General features: G+C 39.3%; 1 protein-coding gene across 4 annotated transcripts in view; it reads left to right on the top strand.

The window, feature by feature from the left end:
- Nucleotides 1–27664, top strand: part of PDE2A (phosphodiesterase 2A) — a 758587-nt gene that overhangs the window by 494968 nt on the left and 235955 nt on the right. For all 4 annotated transcript variants that reach the window (XM_073661082.1, XM_073661081.1, XM_073661080.1 and 1 more), the window contains 2 exons: nt 527–636; nt 3604–3659. In XM_073661082.1, coding sequence (XP_073517183.1) covers nt 527–636; nt 3604–3659 — 166 coding nt within the window. The remainder of the gene's footprint in view (nt 1–526; nt 637–3603; nt 3660–27664) is intronic.

Raw genomic sequence — 27664 nt, 5'->3', positions numbered from 1 at the left:
CCTTGTGACCCTCCAGCTGATTTACATTGGTACCACTTACTTTTCCAGCCACTTTTTCACCTTGTCCAACTTTCTTGAGATGAGTCGAACGTTCATCTTCTGATCTGTTCTATCTTCTGCTGTGAATAAAATATGGCTACACGAGATTTGCAGATCATTGCGTTCTTTTTTGATTTACATTTTACATATCAACCCAATTTTTTTTTGGACTTGGGGCTGAATGATGGTTTTTAGAGCAGAATTGTGAGTGCAGCTCTGGATGTGACTGTAGTATGTAACTGGAATTGTGGATATGATCGAATTATCTGGATTAATAATGGATACAATCCTCCATCAGCACTAGATAAGGAAGTCATACATGTGCCATTCCGGACTCTAGGAAAGCTGGGTGATGGTCGCTTTGGTTGTCACACAGCGTTCTCAGAAACAGATGTAACTAGGAAACGACCCAATAGAACATGTAATAACCTTTTTTTTCCCTCTGTGATGATTCTTGGCACTGGATTGACCGTTGTGTTTATCTTAGGGATTCTGTTCTGCTCCGGAAGAGAATTGAATGCAGTGGACTGACCGCCTCCGAGCTCTTGGGCCAGCGGATGAGCAGTTTGGCAGCGCCGCTGCCCCCGGACAAACAAGGTGGGTAGCAGAGCCCAGATGCCTGGTGCTGCAGATAAGGGCCGGGTGCCCCCGATTCTCCTGACTGCAGACGATAACAGAGAGGAGTCGCTCCCCCCACAATCTCCACGTGAGGCTCCTCGCTCGGCAAAGCCCCGGCCTCCACTGGGCTAATAACAGTCATCAGACTGGATACATATCTGTATACTGAAGACTGGCAATAACGAGGCGGAAAAGAGGTCACAATGCGCCTCCTCCGCTTCCTAACAACTGCATTGCTCAGTCCTACAGGAATCGTCTCCTGACCTCAGGGTGCAAAAAGAAAATATGTAAGAAATAGAGGAATTGCATTATAAGCGACTGCCTGATGCAATGCAATAATGAGTCTACGGAGCTGTGCAATAACCCGATCCTGCTGGCTTCCTACACAGCCAGATATCTGGGAATCGACTCACCTAACCTGTGTGCTAGGTGCTGCTTTTCCTTTTCCATAGCTTAATTAGCGCACCCTGTGAACAGAAAGGGTATTACAAGCAAAAGTCAACTGACGTAACAGCGCACCGTGTGGTAAGGAAAGGTATTACACGTAAAACTCAATTATTATTAATAGGTAACAGTGCACCATGTGGTAAGGAAAGGTATGAAGAGCCAATTGTTATTAGCATGTAACAGCACACCCAGTGGTCAGAAGTGGTATTACAAGTAAAAGTCAATTGTTATTAACGGGTAACAGCGCACCATGTGGTAAGGAAAGGTATTACACATAAAACTCAATTGTTATTGATAGGTAACAGTGCACCATGTGGTAAGGAAAGGTATTACACATAAAACTTAATAGTTATTAATAGGTAACAGTGCACCATGTGGTAAGGAAAGGTATGAAGAGCTTATTGTTATTAGCATGTAACAGCACACCCAGTGGTCAGAAGTGGTATTACAAGTAAAAGTCAATTGTTATTAACGGGTAATAGCACACCATGTGGTAAGGAAAGGTATTACAATAAAAACTCAAATGTTAGTAATATGTAACAATGCACCATGTGGTCAGAAGTGGTATTGCAAGTAACAGTCAATTGTTATTACCATGTAACAGCGCACCATGTGGTAAGGAATGGTATGACAGGTCAATTGTTACTAGCATGTAACAGCAAACCAAGTGGTCACAAGTGGTATTACAAGCAAAAGTCAATCTTGATTAACGTAACAGCACACCATGTGGTCAGAGATGGTACTACAAGTAAAAGTCAATTTTATTAACATGTCACAGCACATCATGTAGTCAGAAGTCAAAATACAAGTAAAAGTCAAATGTTACTAACATGGAACAGCGCAGCCTGTGGTCAGCAGTAGTATTACAAGCCAAAGTCAATCGTTACTAGCTTGTAACAGCACACCAAGTGGTCAGGAATGGTATTACAAACAAAGCATTAAAGGGAACCTGTCACCTGATTCATGCTGCCCAAACAATTGTCAGCATGAATAAGCACCCGGCTACATAGTCGCAGGAAGGAATATTTTTCTCTGAAATTTTCCAGCGTTTCAGATAAAATCTATTTTAAAGAGCATAGTCAGAGGCGCGACTAGTCCAGCACAGCCCCTTCCGTATTTTCCTCACTTTGCTTTGGGAGATTCACAGGTCTCTATGAACGCAATCAGCCGGAGTGGAGCTCTGAGAAGCCGGCCAGGGGTGTAGCCGAATTAGTCATGTCTCTCCCTATAGTCGCTCTCCAGCTCTGTCACCTGTGATTTCTCTGAAACGTCGGCACAAACCAAATTTATTTTTACAAAGTTCAGAATTTTTTTTATGCCTCTAAAATAATTAAAAAAAATCAACAACTTGTCCTGCAAAAAAACACACAAGCCCTGATCTGTCTATGTTGACAAAAATAAAAATAAAAAAGTTATTTAAAAAAGGAGGCAAAAATGCAGAAGAAAATACAAAAAAATTGTCTGTGTCTCACTTAGATCATGAACTTTTCACCAGTTTTCCCTTTTGCCAAATCTATTTCTAATTTTCAGTTGTCTCTGAGCTAGTGGGTAAAGAGGAACTGCTCTGATATCTCCCGTACACAGCAACCAACACAGATATGAGGAATTCCTGCTCTGCTTTCTTTGTGTAGCATGTTCAAAAGCTGCAGCAAGGAAGACATTAGACAGCAGTACTGAGCAGTGTAGCTGTGAAACCAGATCTGGGGTGTGATGAAACACTTAGTAACAAGCCGCTATGTGGAGGACAGTGGAGATCAGTAACTGAACATTGCAGATGGGAAACAAAAAGCTTTTAGTGAAATGATAAAAACTTTCTAAAACTTAGTAGCGTGGATTAAAGTACATAGAAGTACTAAGCAGTGTAGCTATGAATCCAGCACAGATAAACCACTTATCAGAAAGCAGTAGAATCATGGATGATATTATACAGCAATATTGAGAAATGCAGCTATGAATACAGCTCTGTGGGGAGATAAACCACATACCTGGAGGCAGCAATATTAAACAGTGTAGCTGTGAATCCAGCTCTTATATTCACTTGTACTGGTGATTTATGCAAAGTTTGACAGTTTCCTAGAGATAATTGCACAACTGAGAGACCAGACATGGATCCAAACAAAACATTACTAGTTTCAGTTATGAAATGTTAGACATTTGTAGTTAGAAAAGAAAGGCCTAAAAGAGTGAGTACTATGCTGCCACACCGTGAACACTCAGGTTGCATTCAGTGTTCATTAAATAAATATAATGTAAGCAAAGTCATGTTTCTAACCAGAAATACTGACACCTATTGGTCCATACTTCATTTTCCCAGCATGTGCAGATCCTACAAAATCACATTATGTCACCGTCTATTTAGTGTTTCACTTTAATAACTAAAAATGTAACATTTCTAATGCAAATTGTTGTCAAATATCAAAGACGTCAATAAATCAGTGTACAGCCCCATGATGTCTCCTCTGAAGTTATCACACCTGTCTTCTTCCTATTTACTTCCAGTGTTGATTCTCCCTCTGCTAGAACCGGACAGCGGACGAGTCCTCTGCGTCATACTGGTAAGAATAACACCATGAAAGAGCGTACACGCACACGTCTGTGCACAAAAGAGGTATAACATGACGTGTAATAAAGGAGGGAACTATTATAGTGGTTATATTCTTATACGTAGGAGCAGTATTATAGCAGTTATATTCTCGTACATAGGAGCCGTATTATAGTAGTTATATTCTTGTACATAGGAGCAGTATTATAGTAGTTATATTCTTGTACATAGGGAGCAGTATTATAGTAGTTATATTCTTGTACATAGGGGGCAGTATTATAGTAGTTATATTCTTGTACATAGGGGCAGCATTATAGTAGTTATATTCTTATACGTAGGAGCAGTATTATAGTAGTTATATTCTTGTACATAGGGGGCAGTATTATAGTAGTTATATTCTTGTACATAGGGGCAGCATTATAGTAGTTATATTCTTATACGTAGGAGCAGTATTATAGTAGTTATATTCTTGTATATAGGGGGCAGTATTATAGTAGTTATATTCTTATACGTAGGAGCTGTATTATAGTAGTTATATTCTTGTACATAGGAGCAGTATTATAGTAGTTATATTCTTGTACATAGGAGCAGTATTATAGTAGTTATATTCTTGTACATAGGGGCAGTATTATAGTAGTTATATTCTTGTACATAGAGGCAGTATTATAGTAGTTATATTCTTGTACATAGGAGCAGTATTATAGTAGTTATATTCTTGTACATAGGGGGCAGTATTATAGTAGTTATATTCTTGTACATAGGGGCAGCATTATAGTAGTTATATTCTTATACGTAGGAGCAGTATTATAGTAGTTATATTCTTGTACATAGGGGGCAGTATTATAGTAGTTATATTCTTATACGTAGGAGCTGTATTATAGTAGTTATGTTCTTGTACATAGGGGGCAGTATTATAGTAGTTATATTCTTGTACATAGGAGCAGTATTATAGTAGTTATATTCTTATACGTAGGAGCTGTATTATAGTAGTTATATTCTTATACGTAGGAGCTGTATTATAGTTGTTATATTCTTGTACATAGGGGCAGTATTATAGTAGTTATATTCTTGTACATAGGAGGCAGTATTATAGTAGTTATATTCTTGTACATAGGATCAGTATTATAGTAGTTATATTCTTGTACATAGGGGGCAGTATTATAGTAGTTATATTCTTGTACATAGGAGGCAGTATTATAGTAGTTATATTCTTGCACATAAGGGGCAGTATTATAGTAGTTATATTCTTGTACATAGGGGCAGTATTATAGTAGTTATATTCTTGTACATAGGAGCTGTATTATAGTAGTTATATTCTTGTACATAGGAGCAGTATTATAGTAGTTATATTCTTGTACACAGGGGCAGTATTATAGTAGTTATATTCTTGTACATAGGAGCAGTATTATAGTAGTTATATTCTTGTACATAGGGGCAGTATTATAGTAGTTATATTCTTGTACATAGGAGGCAGTATTATAGTAGTTATATTCTTGTACATAGGGGGCAGTATTATAGTAGTTATATTCTTGTACATAGGAGGCAGTATTATAGTAGTTATATTCTTGCACATAAGGGGCAGTATTATAGTAGTTATATTCTTGTACATAGGGACAGTATTATAGTAGTTATATGCTTGTACATAGGAGCTGTATTATAGTAGTTATATTCTTGTACATAGGAGCTGTACTATAGTAGTTATATTCTTGTACATAGGAGCTGTATTATAGTAGTTATATTCTTGTACATAGGAGCAGTATTATAGTAGTTATATTCTTGTATATAGGAGCAGTATTATAGTAGTTATATTCTTGTACATAGGAGCAGTATTATAGTATTTATATTCTTGTACATAGTGGCAGTATTATAGTAGTTATATTCTTGTAAATAGGGGACAATATTATAGTAGTTATATTCTTGTACATAGGGGGCAGTATTATAGTAGTTATATTCTTGTACATAGGGGCAGTATTATAGTAGTTATATTCTTGTACATAGGGGGCAGTATTATAGTAGCTATATTCTTGTACATAGGGGGCATTATTATAGTAGTTATGTTCCTGTACATAGGGGGCAGTATTATAGTAGTTATATTCTTGTACACAGGGGGCAGTATTATAGTAGTTATATTCCTGTACATAGGGAGCAGTATTATAGTAGTTATATTCTTGTACACAGGGGGCAGTATTATAGTAGATATATTCCTGTACATAGGGAGCAGTATTATAGTAGTTATATTCTTGTACATAGGAGCAGTATTATAGTAGTTATATTCTTGTACATAGGGGGCAGTATTATAGTAGTTATATTCTTGTACATAGGGGACAGTATTATAGTAGTTATATTCTTGTACATAGGAGGCAGTATTATAGTAGTTATATTCTTGTATATAGCAGCAGTATTATAGTAGTTATGTTCTTGTACGTAGGAGCAGTATTATAGTAGTAATATTCTTGTACATAGGAGCATTATTATAGTAGTTATATTCTTGTACATAGGGGCAGTATTATAGTAGTTATATTCTTGTACATAGGAGGCAGTATTATAGTAGTTATATTCTTGTACATAGGGGGCAGTATTATAGTAGTTATATTCTTGTACATAGGAGGCAGTATTATAGTAGTTATATTCTTGTACACAGGGGCAGTATTATAGTAGTAATATTCTTGTACATAGGAGCATTATTATAGTAGTTATATTCTTGTACATAGGGGCAGTATTATAGTAGTTATATTCTTGTACATAGGAGGCAGTATTATAGTAGTTATATTCTTGTACATAGGGGGCAGTATTATAGTAGTTATATTCTTGTACATAGGAGGCAGTATTATAGTAGTTATATTCTTGCACATAAGGGGCAGTATTATAGTAGTTATATTCTTGTACATAGGGACAGTATTATAGTAGTTATATGCTTGTACATAGGAGCTGTATTATAGTAGTTATATTCTTGTACATAGGAGCTGTATTATAGTAGTTATATTCTTGTACATAGGAGCAGTATTATAGTAGTTATATTCTTGTACACAGGGGCAGTATTATAGTAGTTATATTCTTGTACATAGGAGCAGTATTATAGTAGTTATATTCTTGTACATAGGGGCAGTATTATAGTAGTTATATTCTTGTACATAGGAGGCAGTATTATAGTAGTTATATTCTTGTACATAGGGGGCAGTATTATAGTAGTTATATTCTTGTACATAGGAGGCAGTATTATAGTAGTTATATTCTTGCACATAAGGGGCAGTATTATAGTAGTTATATTCTTGTACATAGGGACAGTATTATAGTAGTTATATGCTTGTACATAGGAGCTGTATTATAGTAGTTATATTCTTGTACATAGGAGCTGTACTATAGTAGTTATATTCTTGTACATAGGAGCTGTATTATAGTAGTTATATTCTTGTACATAGGAGCAGTATTATAGTAGTTATATTCTTGTATATAGGAGCAGTATTATAGTAGTTATATTCTTGTACATAGGAGCAGTATTATAGTATTTATATTCTTGTACATAGTGGCAGTATTATAGTAGTTATATTCTTGTAAATAGGGGACAATATTATAGTAGTTATATTCTTGTACATAGGGGGCAGTATTATAGTAGTTATATTCTTGTACATAGGGGCAGTATTATAGTAGTTATATTCTTGTACATAGGGGGCAGTATTATAGTAGCTATATTCTTGTACATAGGGGGCATTATTATAGTAGTTATGTTCCTGTACATAGGGGGCAGTATTATAGTAGTTATATTCTTGTACACAGGGGGCAGTATTATAGTAGTTATATTCCTGTACATAGGGAGCAGTATTATAGTAGTTATATTCTTGTACACAGGGGGCAGTATTATAGTAGATATATTCCTGTACATAGGGAGCAGTATTATAGTAGTTATATTCTTGTACATAGGAGCAGTATTATAGTAGTTATATTCTTGTACATAGGGGGCAGTATTATAGTAGTTATATTCTTGTACATAGGGGACAGTATTATAGTAGTTATATTCTTGTACATAGGAGGCAGTATTATAGTAGTTATATTCTTGTATATAGCAGCAGTATTATAGTAGTTATGTTCTTGTACGTAGGAGCAGTATTATAGTAGTAATATTCTTGTACATAGGAGCATTATTATAGTAGTTATATTCTTGTACATAGGAGGCAGTATTATAGTAGTTATATTCTTGTATATAGGAGCAGTATTATAGTAGTTATGTTCTTGTACATAGGGGACAGTATTATAGTAGTTATATTCATGTACATAGGAGCTGTATTATAGTAGTTATATTCTTGTACATAGGAGCAGTATTATAGTAGTTATATTCTTGTACATAGGGGCAGTATTATAGTAGTTATATTCTTGTACATAGGAGCTGTATTATAGTAGTTATATTCTTGTACATAGGTGCAGTATTATAGTAGTTATATTCTTGTACATAGGAGCTGTATTATAGTAGTTATATTCTTGTACATAGGAGCTGTATTATAGTAGTTATATTCTTGTACATAGGGGCAGTATTATAGTAGTTATATTCTTGTATATAGGAGCAGCATTATAGTAGTTATTTTCTTGTACATAGGAGCAGTATTATAGTAGTTATATTCTTGTACATAGGGGGCAGTATTATAGTAGTTATATTCTTGTACATAGGAGCTGTATTATAGTAGTTATATTCTTGTACATAGGAGCAGTATTATGGTAGTTATGTTCTTGTACATAGGGGGCAGTATTATAGTAGTTATATTCTTGTACATAGGAGCTGTATTATAGTAGTTATATTCTTGTACATAGGAGCAGTATTATGGTAGTTATATTCTTGTACATAGGAGCAGTATTATAGTAGTTATATTCTTGTACATAGGGGGCAGTATTATAGTAGTTATATTCTTGTACATAGGAGCTGTATTATAGTAGTTATATTCTTGTACATAAGAGCAGTATTATAGTAGTTATATTCTTGTACATAGGGGCAGTATTATAGTAGTTATATTCTTGTACATAGGAGCTGTATTATAGTAGTTATATTCTTGTACATAGGAGCAGTATTATAGTAGTTATATTCTTGTACATAGGGGCAGTATTATAGTAGTTATATTCTTGTACATAGGAGCTGTATTATAGTAGTTATATTCTTGTACATAGGTGCAGTATTATAGTAGTTATATTCTTGTACATAGGAGCTGTATTATAGTAGTTATATTCTTGTACATAGGAGCTGTATTATAGTAGTTATATTCTTGTACATAGGAGCTGTATTATAGTAGTTATATTCTTGTACATAGGGGCAGTATTATAGTAGTTATAGTCTTGTATATAGGAGCAGTATTATAGTAGTTATATTCTTGTACATAGGAGCAGTATTATAGTAGTTATATTCTTGTACATAGGGGGTAATATTATAGTAGTTATATTCTTGTACATAGGAGCTGTATTATAGTAGTTATATTCTTGTACATAGGAGCAGTATTATGGTAGTCATATTCTTGTACATAGGAGCAGTATTATAGTAGTTATGTTCTTGTACATAGGGGGCAGTATTATAGTAGTTATATTCTTGTACATAGGAGCTGTATTATAGTAGTTATATTCTTGTACATAGGAGCAGTATTATGGTAGTTATATTCTTGTACATAGGAGCAGTATTATAATAGTTATATTCTTGTACATAGGGGTCAGTATTATAGTAGTTATATTCTTGTACATAGGAGCTGTATTATAGTAGTTATATTCTTGTACATAGGAGCAGTATTATAGTAGTTATGTTCTTGTACACAGGGGGCAGTATTATAGTAGTGATATTCCTGTACATAGGGAGCAGTATTATAGTAGTTATATTCTTGTACACAGGGGGCAGTATTATAGTAGATATATTCCTGTACATAGGGAGCAGTATTATAGTAGTTATATTCTTGTACATAGGAGCAGTTTTATAGTAGTTATATTCTTGTACATAGGGGCAGTATTATAGTAGTTATATTCTTGTACATAGGGGGCAGTATTATAGTAGCTATATTCTTGTACATAGGGGGCATTATTATAGTAGTTATGTTCCTGTACATAGGGGGCATTATTATAGTAGTTATATTCTTGTACACAGGGGGCAGTATTATAGTAGTTATATTCCTGTACATAGGGAGCAGTATTATAGTAGTTATATTCTTGTACACAGGGGGCAGTATTATAGTAGATATATTCCTGTACATAGGGAGCAGTATTATAGTAGTTATATTCTTGTACATAGGAGCAGTATTATAGTAGTTATATTCTTGTACATAGGGGGCAGTATTATAGTAGTTATATTCTTGTACATAGGGGACAGTATTATAGTAGTTATATTCTTGTACATAGGGGGCAGTATTATAGTAGTTATATTCTTGTATATAGCAGCAGTATTATAGTAGTTATGTTCTTGTACATAGGAGCAGTATTATAGTAGTAATATTCTTGTACATAGGAGCATTATTATAGTAGTTATATTCTTGTACATAGGAGGCTTTATTATAGTAGTTATATTCTTGTATATAGGAGCAGTATTATAATAGTTATGTTCTTGTACATAGGGGGCAGTATTATAGTAGTTATATTCTTGTACATAGGAGCTGTATTATAGTAGTTATATTCTTGTACATAGGAGCAGTATTATAGTAGTTATATTCTTGTACATAGGAGCATTATTATAGTAGTTATATTCTTGTACATAGGAGGCTTTATTATAGTAGTTATATTCTTGTATATAGGAGCAGAATTATAATAGTTATGTTCTTGTACATAGGGGGCAGTATTATAGTAGTTATATTCTTGTACATAGGAGCTGTATTATAGTAGTTATATTCTTGTACATAGGAGCAGTATTATAGTAGTTATATTCTTGTACATTGGGGCAGTATTATAGTAGTTATATTCTTGTACATAGGAGCTGTATTATAGTAGTTATATTCTTGTACATAGGAGCAGTATTATAGTAGTTATATTCTTGTACATAGGAGCTGTATTATAGTAGTTATATTCTTGTACATAGGAGCTGTACTATAGTAGTTATATTCTTGTACATAGGAGCTGTATTATAGTAGTTATATTCTTGTACATAGGGGCAGTATTATAGTAGTTATATTCTTGTATATAGGAGCAGTATTATAGTAGTTATATTCTTGTACATAGGAGCAGTATTATAGTAGTTATATTATTGTACATAGGGGGCAGTGTAACGGGTCCGGGAGGCGGAACCTCTGAGCTATTATACAAGGGGGCGGCCCTTGTAAGGGAGCGGGTGGCAGTCTCTGGGTGAACGGACAGGGAGTTACGGCAAGTGATCAGGGCAGTCTCTGGGTAAGGGGTAGGTACGACCTGTGATGGCAGAGCCTCCGGGTAGGCTAGCAGGCAGATGGTAGATGTGTGCTCCCAGGTGAGCAAGCGAGAGTCTCTGGAATAGCAGGTGGTCACGGCACGTGACGGCGGAACCTCCGGGCTGGCAGGCAGGTAGGTAACGGAGAAGCGCTCCCAGGTGAGCGGGCAAGAGTCTCTGGAATAGCTGGTGGTCACCGCACGTGACAACGGGACCTCCGGGCTGGCAAGCAGGCAGGTAACGGAGATGCGCTCCCAGGTGAGCGGGCAAGAGTCTCTGAGATAGCTGGTGGTCACAGCACGTGACAACGGAGCCTCCGGGCTGGCAAGCAGGCAGGTAACGGAGAAGCGCTCCCAGGTGAGCGGGCAAGCTGGTCCATAGACAGACTGACCGGAGTAGTAAGGCAGACCGTCGGACCTCAGGCAAGCAGGCAGGTAGCTGATATGCGCTCCCAGGTGAGCGGGCAGGCTGGTCCTTTAGACAGACTGACAGGAGTAGTAAGGCAGACCGTCGGACCTCAGACTGGCAGACAGGTAACAAGTATTCAGGCAGGAATCAGGCAGGTAACTAGCAGGAAACTGGCAGGAAACTGGCAGGTAACTGGCAGGTAACTGGCAACGGGACCTGAGGGCTGAAGCACAGGTGAGACACAGGTGCAAACAACATTGCTCGGGCACCTCCATCTTGGAGGAGGTGCCTTATATATGATGAAGTCCTCCGGCCATTGGCCGGGGACTCTTTAGGGCGGCGCGCGCGGTCCCTTTAAGAGGAGGGGAGCGCGCGCGCGCCCTAAGCACAGGGGCCGGGAAGGAGCGCGCGCTGAGAGCAGAGCGGGAGGAGGACGCCGGGAAGGAGCGCGCGCTGACAGCAGAGCAGGAGGAGGACGCCGGGACGGAGCGCGCGCTGACAGCAGAGCGGGAAGAGGACGCCGGGCACGGAGCAGAGCGGTGAGGGGAGCAGCGTCCCTGCCTAGCAGAGGGCAGGGACGCCAGCGCTACAGGCAGTATTATAGTAGTTATATTCTTGTACATAGGAGCTGTATTATAGTAGTTATATTCTTGTACATAGGAGCAGTATTATGGTAGTTATATTCTTGTATATAGGAGCAGTATTATAGTAGTTATATTCTTGTACATAGGAGCAGTATTATAGTAGTTATGTTCTTGTACATAGGGGGCAGTATTATAGTAGTTATATTCTTGTACATAGGGGGCAGTATTATAGTAGTTATATTCTTGTACATAGGGGGCAGTATTATAGTAGTTATATTCTTGTACATAGGAGCAGTATTATAGTAGTTATATTCTTGTATATAGGAGCAGTATTATAGTAGTTATATTCTTGTACATAGGAGCAGTATTATAGTAGTTATGTTCTTGTACATAGGGGGCAGTATTATAGTAGTTATATTCTTGTACATAGGAGCTGTATTATAGTAGTTATATTCTTGTACATAGGAGCAGTATTATGGTAGTTATATTCTTGTACATAGGAGCAGTATTATAGTAGTTATATTCTTGTACATAGGGGGCAGTATTATAGTAGTTATATTCTTGTACATAGGAGCTGTATTATAGTAGTTATATTCTTGTACATAGGAGCAGTATTATAGTAGTAATATTCTTGTACATAGGAGCATTATTATAGTAGTTATATTCTTGTACATAGGAGGCAGTATTATAGTAGTTATATTCTTGTATATAGGAGCAGTATTATAGTAGTTATGTTCTTGTACATAGGGGGCAGTATTATAGTAGTTATATTCTTGTACATAGGAGCTGTATTATAGTAGTTATATTCTTGTACATAGGAGCAGTATTATAGTAGTTATATTCTTGTACATAGGGGCAGTATTATAGTAGTTATATTCTTGTACATAGGGGGCAGTATTATAGTAGTTATATTCTTGTATATAGGGTGCAGTATTATAGTAGTTATATTCTTGTACATAGGAGCAGTATTATAGTAGTTATATTCTTGTACATAGGGGGCAGTATTATAGTAGTTATATTCTTGTACATAGGAGCAGTATTATAGTAGTTATATTCTTGTACATAGGGGCAGTATTATAGTAGTTATATTCTTGTACATAGGGGGCAGTATTATAGTAGTTATATTCTTGTACATAGGAGCTGTATTATAGTAGTTATATTCTTGTACATAGGGGCAGTATTATAGTAGTTATATTCTTGTACATAGGGGGCAGTATTATAGTAGTTATATTCTTGTATCAGTCTCTGTGTTGCTCAGTATGAATTTTCAGAAGTATAATAATTTGCTTCTGTCCATCTCGTCAGTTCCCAGAGAGCGTCTGATGGATTCGAGGAATTGTGCTTGTACTAGAGATAAGAGAATGTGAGGTTTTCTTCCCTTAATGACCGGTGTTCATCCATCTATTAGAATTCCCACTAACAGCGACCTCATTGGTTATTTATAGGATTCATGTTTCCATCTTGGTCCTATAATTTATATTATTTCCTGTCAGTTTCAGAAACTCCACAATCTAGTGGTGCAGTAATGGTTCTGTGTCGCTTCAGAGATTGATTGACAGAGCAGTAAACATTGCTTTAGTTTGGATACCAATTCATATAGTTGATAGAGAATCTGTGTGAAAGTAAGAACAATGTAAAAGTCTACACATCCTGAGATGTCTAATTTATTCGTAGAAATACTCTCAATCAGTGCAGTCCCTGTGTACATACATTACATTACTGATCCTGAGTTACCTCCTGTATTATACTCCAGAGCTGCACTCACTATTCTGCTGGTGCAGTCACTGTGTACACACATTACATTACTGATCCTGAGTTACCTCCTGTATTATACTCCAGAGCTGCACTCACTATTCTGCTGGTGCAGTCACTGTGTACATACATTACATTACTGATCCTGAGTTACATCCTGTATTATACTCCAGAGCTGCACTCACTATTCTGCTGGTGCAGTCCCTGTGTACATACATTACATTACTGATCCTGAGTTACCTCCTGTATTATACTCTAGAGCTGCACTCACTATTCTGCTGGTGCAGTCACTGTGTACACACATTACATTACTGATCCTGAGTTACCTCCTGTATTATACTCCAGAGCTGCACTCACTATTCTGCTGGTGCAGTCACTGTGTACATACATTACATTACTGATCCTGAGTTACCTCCTGTATTATACTCCAGAGCTGCACTCACTATTCTGCTGGTGCAGTCACTGTGTACACACATTACATTACTGATCCTGAGTTACATCCTGTATTATACTCCAGAGCTGCACTCACTATTCTGCTGGTGCAGTCCCTGTGTACAGACATTACATTACTGATCCTGAGTTACATCCTGTATTATACTCCAGAGCTGCACTCACTATTCTGCTGGTGCAGTCACTGTGTACAGACATTACATTACTGATCCTGAGTTACATCCTGTATTATACTCCAGAGCTGCACTCACTATTCTGCTGGTGCAGTCACTGTGTACATACGTTACATTACTGATCCTGAGTTACATCCTGTATTATACTCCAGAGCTGCACTCACTATTCTGCTGGTGCAGTCACTGTGTACAGACATTACATTACTGATCCTGAGTTACATCCTGTATTATACTCCAGAGCTGCACTCACTATACTGCTGGTGCAGTCACTGTGTACATACATTACATTACTGATCCTGAGTTACATCCTGTATTATACTCCAGAGCTGCACTCACTATTCTGCTGGTGCAGTCACTGTGTACATACGTTACATTACTGATCCTGAGTTACATCCTGTATTATACTCCAGAGCTGCACTCACTATTCTGCTGGTGCAGTCACTGTGTACAGACATTACATTACTGATCCTGAGTTACATCCTGTATTATACTCCAGAGCTGCACTCACTATTCTGCTGGTGCAGTCACTGTGTACAGACATTACATTACTGATCCTGAGTTACATCCTGTATTATACTCCAGAGCTGCACTCACTATTCTGCTGGTGTAGTCACTGTGTACATACATTACATTACTGATCCTGAGTTACCTCCTGTATTATACTCCAGAGCTGCACTCACTATTCTGCTGGTGCAGTCACTGTGTACATACATTACATTACTGATCCTGAGTTACATCCTGTATTATACTCCAGAGCTGCACTCACTATTCTGCTGGTGCAGTCACTGTGTACATACATTACATTACTGATCCTGAGTTACATCCTGTATTATACTCCAGAGCTGCACTCACTGTTCTGCTGGTGCAGTCACTGTGTACATAGATTACATTACTGATCCTGAGTTATATCCTGTATTATACTCCAGAGCTGCACTCACTATTCTGCTGGTGCTGTCACTGTGTACATACATTACATTACTTATCCTGAGTTACCTCCTGTATTATACTCCAGAGCTGCACTCACTATTCTGCTGGTGTAGTCACTGTGTACATACATTACATTACTGATCCTGAGTTACATCCTGTATTATACCCCAGAGCTGCACTCACTATTCTGCTGGTGCAGTCACTGTGTACATACATTACATTACTGATCCTGAGTTACATCCTGTATTATACTCCAGAGCTGCACTCACTATTCTGCTGGTGCAGTCACTGTGTACATACATTACATTACTGATCCTGAGTTACATCCTGTATTATACTCCAGAGCTGCACTCACTATTCTGCTGGTGCAGTCACTGTGTACATACATTACATTACTGATCCTGAGTTACATCCTGTATTATACTCCAGAGCTGCACTCACTATTCTGCTGGTGCAGTCACTGTGTACATACATTACATTACTGATCCTGAGTTACATCCTGTATTATACTCCAGAGCTGCACTCACTATTCTGCTGGTGCAGTCACTGTGTACATACATTACATTACTGATCCTGAGTTACATCCTGTATTATACTCCAGAGCTGCACTCACTATTCTGCTGGTGCAGTCCCTGTGTACATACATTACATCACTGATCCTGAGTTACATCCTGTATTATACTCCAGAGCTGCACTCACTATTCTGCTGGTGCAGTCACTGTGTACATACATTACTGATCCTGAGTTACATCCTGTATTATACTCCAGAGCTGTGCTCACTATTCTGCTGGTGCAGTCACAGTGTACATACATTACTTTACTGATCCTGTACTGATCCTGAGTTACATCCTGTATTATACTCCAGAGCTGCACTCACTATTCTGCTGGTGCAGTCACTGTGTACATACATTACATTACTGATCCTGAGTTACATCCTGTATTATACTCCAGAGCTGCACTCACTATTCTGCTGGTGCAGTCACTGTGTACATACATTACTGATCCTGAGTTACATCCTGTATTATACTCCAGAGCTGCACTCACTATTCTGCTGGTGCAATCACTGTGTACATACATTACATTACTGATCCTGAGTTACATCCTGTATTATCCTCCAGAGCTGCACTCACTATTCTGCTGGTGCAGTCACTGTGTACATGCATTACATTACTGATCCTGAGTTACATCCTGTATTATACTCTAGAGATGCACTCACTATTCTGCTGGTGCAGTCACTGTGTACATACATTACATTACTGATCCTGAGTTACATCCTGTATTATACCCCAGAGCTGCACTCACTATTCTGCTGGTGCAGTCACTGTGCACATACATTACATTATTATTATACATAAAATTCTCATACCTCATCAGTGCCGTCAGTGAGGTCTCCGGAGCTCGTCAGCTGATGAACTCCGGTGAACTCAGTCCTGGCAGCGCAGCGATGTACACGGCCAGGAGCGATCGCGCTCCCCTCAGTGTATTGCCGGCTGCCGGGTGATCAGACCGCCGTGGGACATCGGGAGGACAGCGGACAGGTGAGAATAATGTGTTTTTAATATTGATTTATTTGTACTTTTTTTCTTTTATTTACACAGCGTACAGACGTCGGTTGAGGAGACTACTTCTCCCCTCACCCTCGCCTGCTCCCGCTGTTTTCGGCCGGATCGGCCATCGGATGATCGGAGGAGTAATCTTGCCCGGACTGGGTACCATTCTTTGTGCGCTTTTGACTCATTGACTTGAATTGAGTCAGTCTAAGACGCAGAAAACAACCCCAACGACCTGCGTTTTTGCTGCGGCTTTGACTGACTCATTTGAAGTCAATGGGCGGGAAACGCTGCAGAAATGCACAAAGAATTGACACGCTGCAGATTTAAACGCAATGACTATCCTGACTGGAAAATTTCTGATCATGTGCACAGCATTTCAGGATTGTCATTGCATTAGCTGGCACACGGATTACCTACCATTTTTGGTGTATTTCCGCATGGAAAAAAACAATGCGGAAACGCATCAAAAATGCACAGTGTATACACATAGCCTAAGGGTTAAAAGTTGACCAGCGATCTCTAATTTTTCCAACAAAATTTACAAAACCATTTTTTTCAACCACATTCAAGAAGCTTATTAACCCTTCAGGTGCTTTACAGGAATTTTTTTGGAATGTGGAAAAAAATTAACATTTAACTTTTTTCACAAAAATGTTACTTTAGACCCAAGTTTTTTTATTTTCACAAGCGTAATAGGAAAAAATGGACCCCAAAATTTGTTGTGCAATTCCTCCTGAGCACGCCGATACCCCATATGTGGGGGAAAATCACTGTTTGGGCGCACGGCAGAGCTCGGAAGGGAAGGAGATCCATTTGACTTTTTCAATGTAAAATTTGCTGAAATTATTAGCGGATGCCATGTCGCATTTGGGGAGCCCCTGATGTGCCTAAACAGTGAAAACCCCCCACAAGTGACACCATTTTGGAAACTAGACCCCTCAGAGAACTTAACTAGGTGTGTGGTGAGCACCCTGAACCCCCAAGTGCTTCACAGAAGTTTATAAGAAGTTGTTGAGCCGTGAAAATACAAAAATCTAATTTTTCCCACCACAGTGTTTTTTAGCCCCAAATTTTGCATTTTCAGCAGATTAACAGGAAAAACTGCACCATACAATTTGTTGTGCACTTTCTCCTGATTACGCCAATACCCCATATGAATGGGGAAAACTATTGTTTGGACACACGGCACGTTTGGAAGGGAAGGAGCGCCATTTGACTTTTTGAATGCAAAATTTGCTGGAACAATTAGTGAACACCATGTCTTGTTTGGAGAACCCCTGATGGGCCTAAACAGTGCAAACCGCCTTGAACCCCCAGGTGCTTCACAGAAGTTTATAACATTGAGACGTTAAAAGAAACAAATCACATTTTTCCCACAAAAATGTTTTTTTGCCCCAAATTTTGCATTTTCACAAGGGAAACAAGAGAAATTGAACCTCACAATTTGCTGGGCAATTTTTGCTGAGTACACCGATACCCCATATGTGGGGGAAAACTATTGGTTGGGTGCACGGCAGGGCTCGAAAGGGAAGGAGGATTCGGTGGATTACAGCAGACCTACATGGGATTTTTTTCTTCAATAAATTGGTGAACGAGGGATAGTGTGGGGAGTCTTTATTCAAATAAAATATTTTTTTCTGTGTGTTTTTTTATTACTGGGTTAGTAATGGGGGTGTCTGATGAACACCTTTCCATTACTAACCCAAGGGGCTGTCATCAACCCCAACTATCATTACCCCAATTACCACCGCACCAGGGCAATAGGGAAGAGCAGGACAAAGTGCCAGAATTAGCGCATGTAATGAATGTGCCATTTCTGGAGCAGCTGTGGGCTGGTATTTTTAGGCTGGGATAATATAAGCCCGCAGCTGTCTGCTTTAACTTTGCTGGTTATCAAAAATAGGGGCGATCTCATATCATTTTTAAAATGTATTTATTTACAGTTGAAACCAACCAACCTAATGAAATGTATCTTTAACACCTAAACATCTGTCATTTCTCTTCTCCATTCTATTCCACGACGTGTCACACTGATGGTGCATATAGACGACACTCGGATGTCACACAGATGACACACACGTACACACGGACACAAGGACATGGATAGCACCATCTGGGCTGCCACCAGGAATTTCGGGGCCCCATACTGGCAAAATTTCCGGGCCCCCTTGAGACTCCGCCAAGGCTCCACCCCAGCTCTGCCTCCACCCCTCGAACCTTCCACAGTCCCACCGCCCACTCTTGGAAAAACTCCACTTCTGCACCCGATCCTCACCAATCACACATTAACAGTTCCCATCAAACACCAGATCACATCCATAGCCAGCAGATTTTGTTTTGGACAAACTATTTTTTAAGCCACCACCACGACAAGGTAGACTCTTTTGGCCGGGCCCTACTCTACTCTAACCTATTAAACATTTGTTATAATACTCAATAGTCTTTTTAGGTATATTTTTATCTATTTTTCTTTAAGGGAATGTGTCACATACAATTTTTAAAATGACCAATAATATCACATACAAGGGACAAATACCGTCACACCATGACCAGACAACATATTACCACCACATAGTGACCGAATAATACCACATACAGGGGACAAATACCATCACACCGTGACCAGGTGACATATTACTACCATATAGTGATCAAATAATGCCACATACAAGGGAGAAATACCATCACACCATTCATAGAATCATAGAATGGTAGAGTTGGAAGGGACCTCCTGGGTCATCTGGTCCAACCCCCTGCTCAAAGCAGGATTCACTAAATCATCTCAGACAGATGTCTGTCCAGCCTCTGTTTGAAGACGTCCATTGAAGGGGAACTCACCACCTCTCGTGGCAGCCTGTTCCACTCATTAATCACCCTAACTGTCAAAAAGTTTTTTCTAATATCTAATCTGTGTCTCCTCCCATTTAGTTTCATCCCATTGCTTCTAGTCTTTCCTTGTGCAAATGAGAATAAAGATGATCCTTCTACAATGTGACAGCACTTGACATATTTGTAGACAGCTATTAAGTCTCCTCTCAGTCTTCTTTTTTGCAAGCTAAACATTCCCAAATCCTGTAACCGTTCCTCATAGGACATGGTTTGCAGACCAGTCACCATTCTGGTCGCTCTTCTCTGAACTTGCTCCAGTTTGTCTATGTCTTTTTTAAAATGTGGGGCCCAAAACTGTACACAGTATTCCAGATGAGGTCTGACCAAAGAGGAGTAAAGACCGATAATGACTTCACGTGATCTAGACTGTATGCTTCTGTTAATACATCCCAGAATTGTATTTGCCTTTTTTGCTGCTGCATCACACTGTTGACTCATGTTCAGTCTATGATCTATTAGTATACCTAAGTCTTTTTCACATGTACTGTTGCTTAGCTCTATTCCTCCCATTCTGTATATGCTTTTTTCATTTTTATTGCCCAGATGTAGTACTTTGCATTTTTCCCTGTTAAAAACCATTCTGTTGGTTGCTGCCCACTGCTCCAGTTTATTTAGGTCTTTTTGAATCCTCTCTCTCTCTTCTCTAGTATTAGCTATCCCTCCTAGCTTTGTGTCATCAGCAAATTTAATCAGTTTACCCTCAATTCCTTCATCTAAATCATTGATAAAGATGTTGAACAATACAGGTCCCAGGACGGAGCCCTGCGGTACCCCACTTGAGACATTCATCCAGCTGGATGTGAAGCCATTTACAACCACCCTTTGAGTCCGATCACTAAGCCAGTTATGAATCCACCTAACAGTTGCCTGGTCCATTGCATACTTGGTCATTTTTTCAATAAGGATGGTGTGAGATACTTTGTCAAATGCTTTGCTGAAGTCAAGATATACTATATCTACAGCATTTCCCTGATCCACCCAGTCAGTGATTCTGTCATAGAAGGAAATTAAGTTAGTCTGACATGACTTGTTAGTTATAAACCCATGCTGACTCTGGTTAATCACTTCATTCTTATCCATGTACTTACATACATGTTGTTTAATAATTTGTTCAAAGATCTTTCCTGGTATAGAAGTCAGACTCACCGGCCTATAGTTCCCTGGGTCCACCTTCTTCCCCTTTTTGAAGATAGGAACAACATTTGCTCTTCTCCAGTCTTCTGGGACTTCTCCTGTTCTCCAAGAATTTTCAAAGATTATGGAGAGTGGTTCTAAAATTTCTTCTACGATCTCCTTCAGTACTCTGGGGTGTAATTCATCTGGACCTGGAGACTTGAACTCATTTATGTTAGCTAAATATTCCCTCACAATCTTTCTGTTTACAGATAACTTGGATTCTTCTATTCCTTTAAAAGGACAGTGAAGATCAGTTGATGTTACATTTTCTTTCTGAGAGAAAACAGATGCAAAATAGGAATTAAAAAGTTTGGCCTTCTCAACATCCTCTCTTACCATTTCTCCATTTTCATCCTGTAAAAATCCTATAGCATCTTTGACTTTTCTTTTACTTTTGACATACCCCCAAAATCCTTTTTTATTGCTTTTGACATCTCTTGCAAGCCTTAATTCATTGTCAGCTTTAGCTAACCTGATACGTGCCCTACAGGATCTGCAGACTGCATTATAATCTTCTTTAGATATGCCTCCCTCTTTCCATTTAATAAACATTTCTTTCTTTCTTTTTAGCATGTGTTTAAGTTCTGTGTTCATCCATCCTGGTTTCCTTAAATGCTTCCCATTCTTCCTACTTTTCGGGATTGTTAACGATTGTGCTTTGAGAATCTCATTTTTAAAAATTTCCCATCCTTCCTGGACATTTTTGTCCTTAAGGACATCCAGCCATTGGATCCCTCCTATTCTCTTTCTGAGTCTCTTAAAATCTGCCTTTCTAAAATCTAACCTTGAAGTTTGAGTCTTCACATGTCTTCCTCCTCTAGTTATCCAAAATTCTATAATAGCATGATCGCTGCCTCCTAGGGTCCCAGCCACTTTTACCTCCTCAACCATTTCCTCCTTGTTTATAAGGATTAGATCCAAAGTAGCAGATCCCCTTGTTTTCTCCCCTACCTTTTGGAAGATAAAGTTGTCAGCAAGAGAGGATAAGAATTTGCTTGACCTGTTAGTTTTACTTGAGAGAGATTCCCAACAAATGTCTGGATAGTTGAAATCTCCCATGACCACTACGTCATATTTTTTTGAGAACTTGGTCATTTGATACATAAAGAGTTCATCCATATCTTCAGCTTGCCCAGGTGGCCTGTAGTAAATGCCTACAATGGTGTCCTTTCCGTTGTTCTCTCCTTGTATTCTTACCCAAACAGTTTCCACAGAACTCCCAGTCTCTGAAGCTTCAATCTCTGTGCAGATATACGCTTTTCTAACATACAATGCGACACCTCCTCCTCGTTTATCAAGTCTGTTTCTTGCAAATAAGTTGTATCCTTTTAGCCTTTTATTCCAATCATGTATATCGTCCCACCAAGTTTCAGTGATTCCAATGACATCATATTCCTTTTCCTGCATTAGTAGTTCCAATTCTCCTTGTTTGTTGCTCATGCTTTGTGCATTTGTATAAAAACATTTTAGTTTGTGACTGGTTTCTCTTCCTCCCATATTTTTATTATTTAAATTGTTTTGTCTTTGTTCTTCCTTTCCACTTCCAGTAGCAGAGATCTCAATAGTATTTGTCAGCTGTATGGCTTTTTCTGGCCTTTTGCTTCCCTTCCATTGTCGAATCACATATTGCCACCACATAATGGCCGAATAATACCACATACAAGGGACAAATACCATCACACTGTGACCAGATGACATATTACTACCATATAGTGACCAAATAATGTCACATACAAGGGAGAAATACCATCACATCATGGTCGAATCACATATTACCACCACATAGTGACCAAATAATACCACACAGGGGACAAATAGCGTCACACCATGACCAGACGACATATTACCACCACATAGTGACCGAATAATACCACATACAGGGGACAAATACCATCACACTGTGACCAGATGACATATTACTACCATATAGTGACCAAATAATGTCACATACAAGGGAGAAATACCATCACATCATGGTCGAATCACATATTACCACCACATAGTGACCAAATAATACCACACAGGGGACAAATAGCGTCACACCATGACCAGACCACATATTAACACCACATAGTGACTGAATAATACCCCATGCAAGGGACAAATACCCCCACACCATGACCAGACCACATATTACCACCTCATAGTGACTGAATACTACCACATACAAGGGACAAATGCTGTCACACCATGACCAGACCACATATTACCACCACATAGTGACTGAATACTACAAGGCTGATAATTAATAATAAAAAAACACAATACTAATATTACCATAAGTGCCATTAAAAACAGGAGCTCTGTACATAGTATACAGTGTATAGTGTCAATGTACAGGTAATACCGTGACCACCAGTGACTTTATACACAGGAGCTCTGCATATAGTGTCAGTGTATAGTGTACAGGTAATACAGGGATCACCCGTGACAGTATACACAGGAGCTCTGTATATAGTGTACAGGTAATACAGTGATCACCAGTGACATTATACACAGGAGCTCTGTATATAGTGTCAGTGTGCAGGTAATACAGTGATCACCAGTGACATTATACACAGGAGCTCTGTATATAGTTTCAGTGTATACTGTACAAGTAATACAGTGATTATCGGTGGCATTATACACAGGAGCTCTGTATATAGTGTACAGGTAATACAGAGATCACCAGTGACATTATACACAGGAGCTCTGTATATAGTGTCAGTGTACAGGTAATACAGTGATCTCCAGTGACATTATACACAGGAGCTCTGTATATAGCGTATAGTGTACAGGTAATACAGTGATCACCAGTGACATTATACACAGGAGCTCTGTATATAGTGTCAGTATACAGGTAATACAGGGATCACCAGTGACATTATACACAGGAGCTCTGTATATAGTGTCAGTGTACAGGTAATACAGTGATCACCAGTGACATTATACACAGGAGCTCTGTATATAGTTTATAGTGTACAGGTAATACAGTGATCACCAGTGACATTATGCACAGGAGCTCTGTATATAGTGTATAGTGTACAGGTAATACAGTGATCACCAGTGACATTTTTCACAGGAGCTCTGTATATAGTGTACAGTGTGCAGGTAATACAGTGATCACCAGTGACATTATACACAGGAGCTCTGTATATAGTGTATAGTGTACAGGTAATACAGTGATCACCAGTGACATTATACACAGGAGCTCTGTATATAGTGTACAGTGTACAGGTAATACAGTGATCACCAGTGACATTATACACAGGAGCTCTGTATATAGTGTACAGTGTGCAGGTAATACAGTGATCACCAGTGACATTACACACAGGAGCTCTGTATATAGTATATAGTGAACAGGTAATACAGTGATCACCAGTCAAATTATACACAGGAGCTCTGTATATAGTGTATAGTGTACAGGTAATATAGTGATCACCAGTGACATTATGCACAGGAGCTCTGTATATAGTGTACAGTGTACAGGTAAGACAGTGATCACCAGTGACATTATACACAGGAGCTCTGTATATAGTATATAGTGTACAGGTAATACAGTGATTACCAGTGACATTATACACAGGAGCTCTGTATATAGTGTACAGTGTGCAGGTAATACAGTGATCACCAGTGACATTATACACAGGAGCTCTGTATATAGTGCACAGGTAATACAGTGATCACCAGTGACATTACACACAGGAGCTCTGTATATAGTATATAGTGAACAGGTAATACAGTGATCACCAGTCAAATTATACACAGGAGCTCTGTATATAGTGTATAGTGTACAGGTAATATAGTGATCACCAGTGACATTATGCACAGGAGCTCTGTATATAGTGTACAGTGTACAGGTAAGACAGTGATCACCAGTGACATTGTACACAGGAGCTCTGTATATAGTATATAGTGTACAGGTAATACAGTGATTACCAGTGACATTATACACAGGAGCTCTGTATATAGTGTATAGTGTACAGGTAATATAGTGATCACCAGTGACATTATGCACAGGAGCTCTGTATATAGTGTACAGTGTACAGGTAATACAGTGATCACCAGTGACATTATACACAGGAGCTCTGTATATAGTTTCAGTGTATACTGTACAAGTAATACAGTGATTATCGGTGGCATTATACACAGGAGCTCTGTATATAGTGTACAGGTAATACAGAGATCACCAGTGACATTATACACAGGAGCTCTGTATATAGTGTCAGTGTACAGGTAATACAGTGATCTCCAGTGACATTATACACAGGAGCTCTGTATATAGCGTATAGTGTACAGGTAATACAGTGATCACCAGTGACATTATACACAGGAGCTCTGTATATAGTGTCAGTATACAGGTAATACAGGGATCACCAGTGACATTATACACAGGAGCTCTGTATATAGTGTCAGTGTACAGGTAATACAGTGATCACCAGTGACATTATACACAGGAGCTCTGTATATAGTTTATAGTGTACAGGTAATACAGTGATCACCAGTGACATTATGCACAGGAGCTCTGTATATAGTGTATAGTGTACAGGTAATACAGTGATCACCAGTGACATTTTTCACAGGAGCTCTGTATATAGTGTACAGTGTGCAGGTAATACAGTGATCACCAGTGACATACACAGGAGCTCTGTATATAGTGTATAGTGTACAGGTAATACAGTGATCACCAGTGACATTATACACAGGAGCTCTGTTTATAGTGTACAGTGTACAGGTAATACAGTGATCACCAGTGACATTATACACAGGAGCTCTGTATATAGTGTACAGTGTGCAGGTAATACAGTGATCACCAGTGACATTATACACAGGAGCTCTGTATATAGTGTACAGGTAATACAGTGATCACCAGTGACATTGCACACAGGAGCTCTGTATATAGTATATAGTGAACAGATAATACAGTGATCACCAGTCAAATTATACACAGGAGCTCTGTATATAGTGTATAGTGTACAGGTAATATAGTGATCACCAGTGACATTATGCACAGGAGCTCTGTATATAGTGTACAGTGTACAGGTAAGACAGTGATCACCAGTGACATTATACACAGGAGCTCTGTATATAGTATATAGTGTACAGGTAATACAGTGATTACCAGTGACATTATACACAGGAGCTCTGTATATAGTGTATAGTGTACAGGTAATATAGTGATCACCAGTGACATTATGCACAGGAGCTCTGTATATAGTGTACAGTGTACAGGTAATACAGTGATCACCAGTGACATTATACACAGGAGCTCTGTATATAGTGTCAATGTATACTGTACAAGTAATACAGTGATCACCGGTGGCATTATACACAGGAGCTCTGTACATAGTGTACAGGTAATACAGTGATCACTGGTGGCATTATACACAGGAGCTCTGTACATAGTATACAGTGTATAGTGTAAGTGTACAGGTAACACACTGACTCACGTCTCTAGTTGAAGTCCTTCGTCTTCGCTTTTCTTCTTTATCCAGCACAGACCGCCATCACTTCTTCCAGCCAGAACTGGTCTCTGCAGAAAATAGCAAAGTTATTTAGAGCAGCTCTTCCAGATCATATTCCCCAATTTCTCCCCAACTTCTACACTGCACCAGATGAAGAAAAAAAAGCAACATAGTGCCACCCTGAAAAGTAACCTCACTGAAAACATTATCCTCAAAAATAAAATACATCACAGCAGCCCCCATGTCTCCATCCTGCCCCCATTCTCTCCTTTCTGCCCCATGTCTCCATCCTGCCCCCATGTCTCCATCCTGCCCCCATGTCACTTCACTTGCCCCCATTTTGCCCCCAATGTCTCCATTCTTCCCCAGTGTCTCCATTCTGCCCCATGTCTTCATCCTGCCCTCATGTCTCCATTCTGCCCTCATGGCACTGTTCTGCCCTCATTTTGCCCCCAATTCTCTACATTGTCTCCATTCTGCCCCTATGTCGCCATCCTGCCCCATGTCTCCATCGTGCCCCCAATGTCTCCATCATGCCCCCATGTCTCCATTCTGCCCCCATGTCTCCTTCCTGCCCCATGTCACTCCATTTTGCCTCCAATGTCTCCATACTGACCCTATGTCTCTCTATCCTGCCCCCAATATCTCCATCCTGCCCCCATGTCCCCATCCAGCCCCCATGTCACTCCATTCTGCCCCAATATCTCCATCCTGCCCCATTGTCTTCATCCTGCCCCCATGTCTCCACCCTGCCCCCATGTCTCCATCCTGCCCCCATGTCTCCACCCTGCTCCCATTGTCTCCATTCTGCCTCAATGTCTCCATCCTGCCCCCATTGTCTCCATTCTGCCCCCAATCTCTCCATTCTGCCCCCATGTCTCCATCCTGCCCCCATTGTCTCCATTCTGCCCCCAATCTCTCCATCCTGCCCCCATGTCTCCATTCTGCCTCCATTGTCTCCATCCTGCCACCATTGTCTCCAATCTGCCCCCATTGTCTCCAATCTGCACCCAATCTCTCCATCCTGCACCCATGTCTCCACCCTGCCCCCATTGTCTCCATCCTACCCCCATTGTCTGCATTATGCCCCCATATTTCCATTCTGTCCCCATGTCTCCATCCTACCACCATTGTCTGCATTCTGCCCCATATCTCCATTCTGTCCCCATGTCTCCATCTTGCCCCCATATCTCCATCCTGCTCCCCATATCTCCATCCTGCCTCCATTGTCTCTTCCTGTCCCATGTCTCCATCCTGCCCCCATGTCTCCATCCTGCTCCCATGTTTCCATCCTGCCCCCATATCTCCATC

Source organism: Phyllobates terribilis, unplaced genomic scaffold (genome assembly GCF_046119375.1).
Source record: "Phyllobates terribilis strain yellow unplaced genomic scaffold, ASM4611937v1 Scaffold_2__4_contigs__length_985480577, whole genome shotgun sequence".
Lineage (NCBI taxonomy): Eukaryota > Metazoa > Chordata > Amphibia > Anura > Dendrobatidae > Phyllobates > Phyllobates terribilis.
The sequence above is the reverse complement of the archived record's forward strand: the minus strand, read 5'-3'. Positions and strand labels throughout refer to the sequence as shown.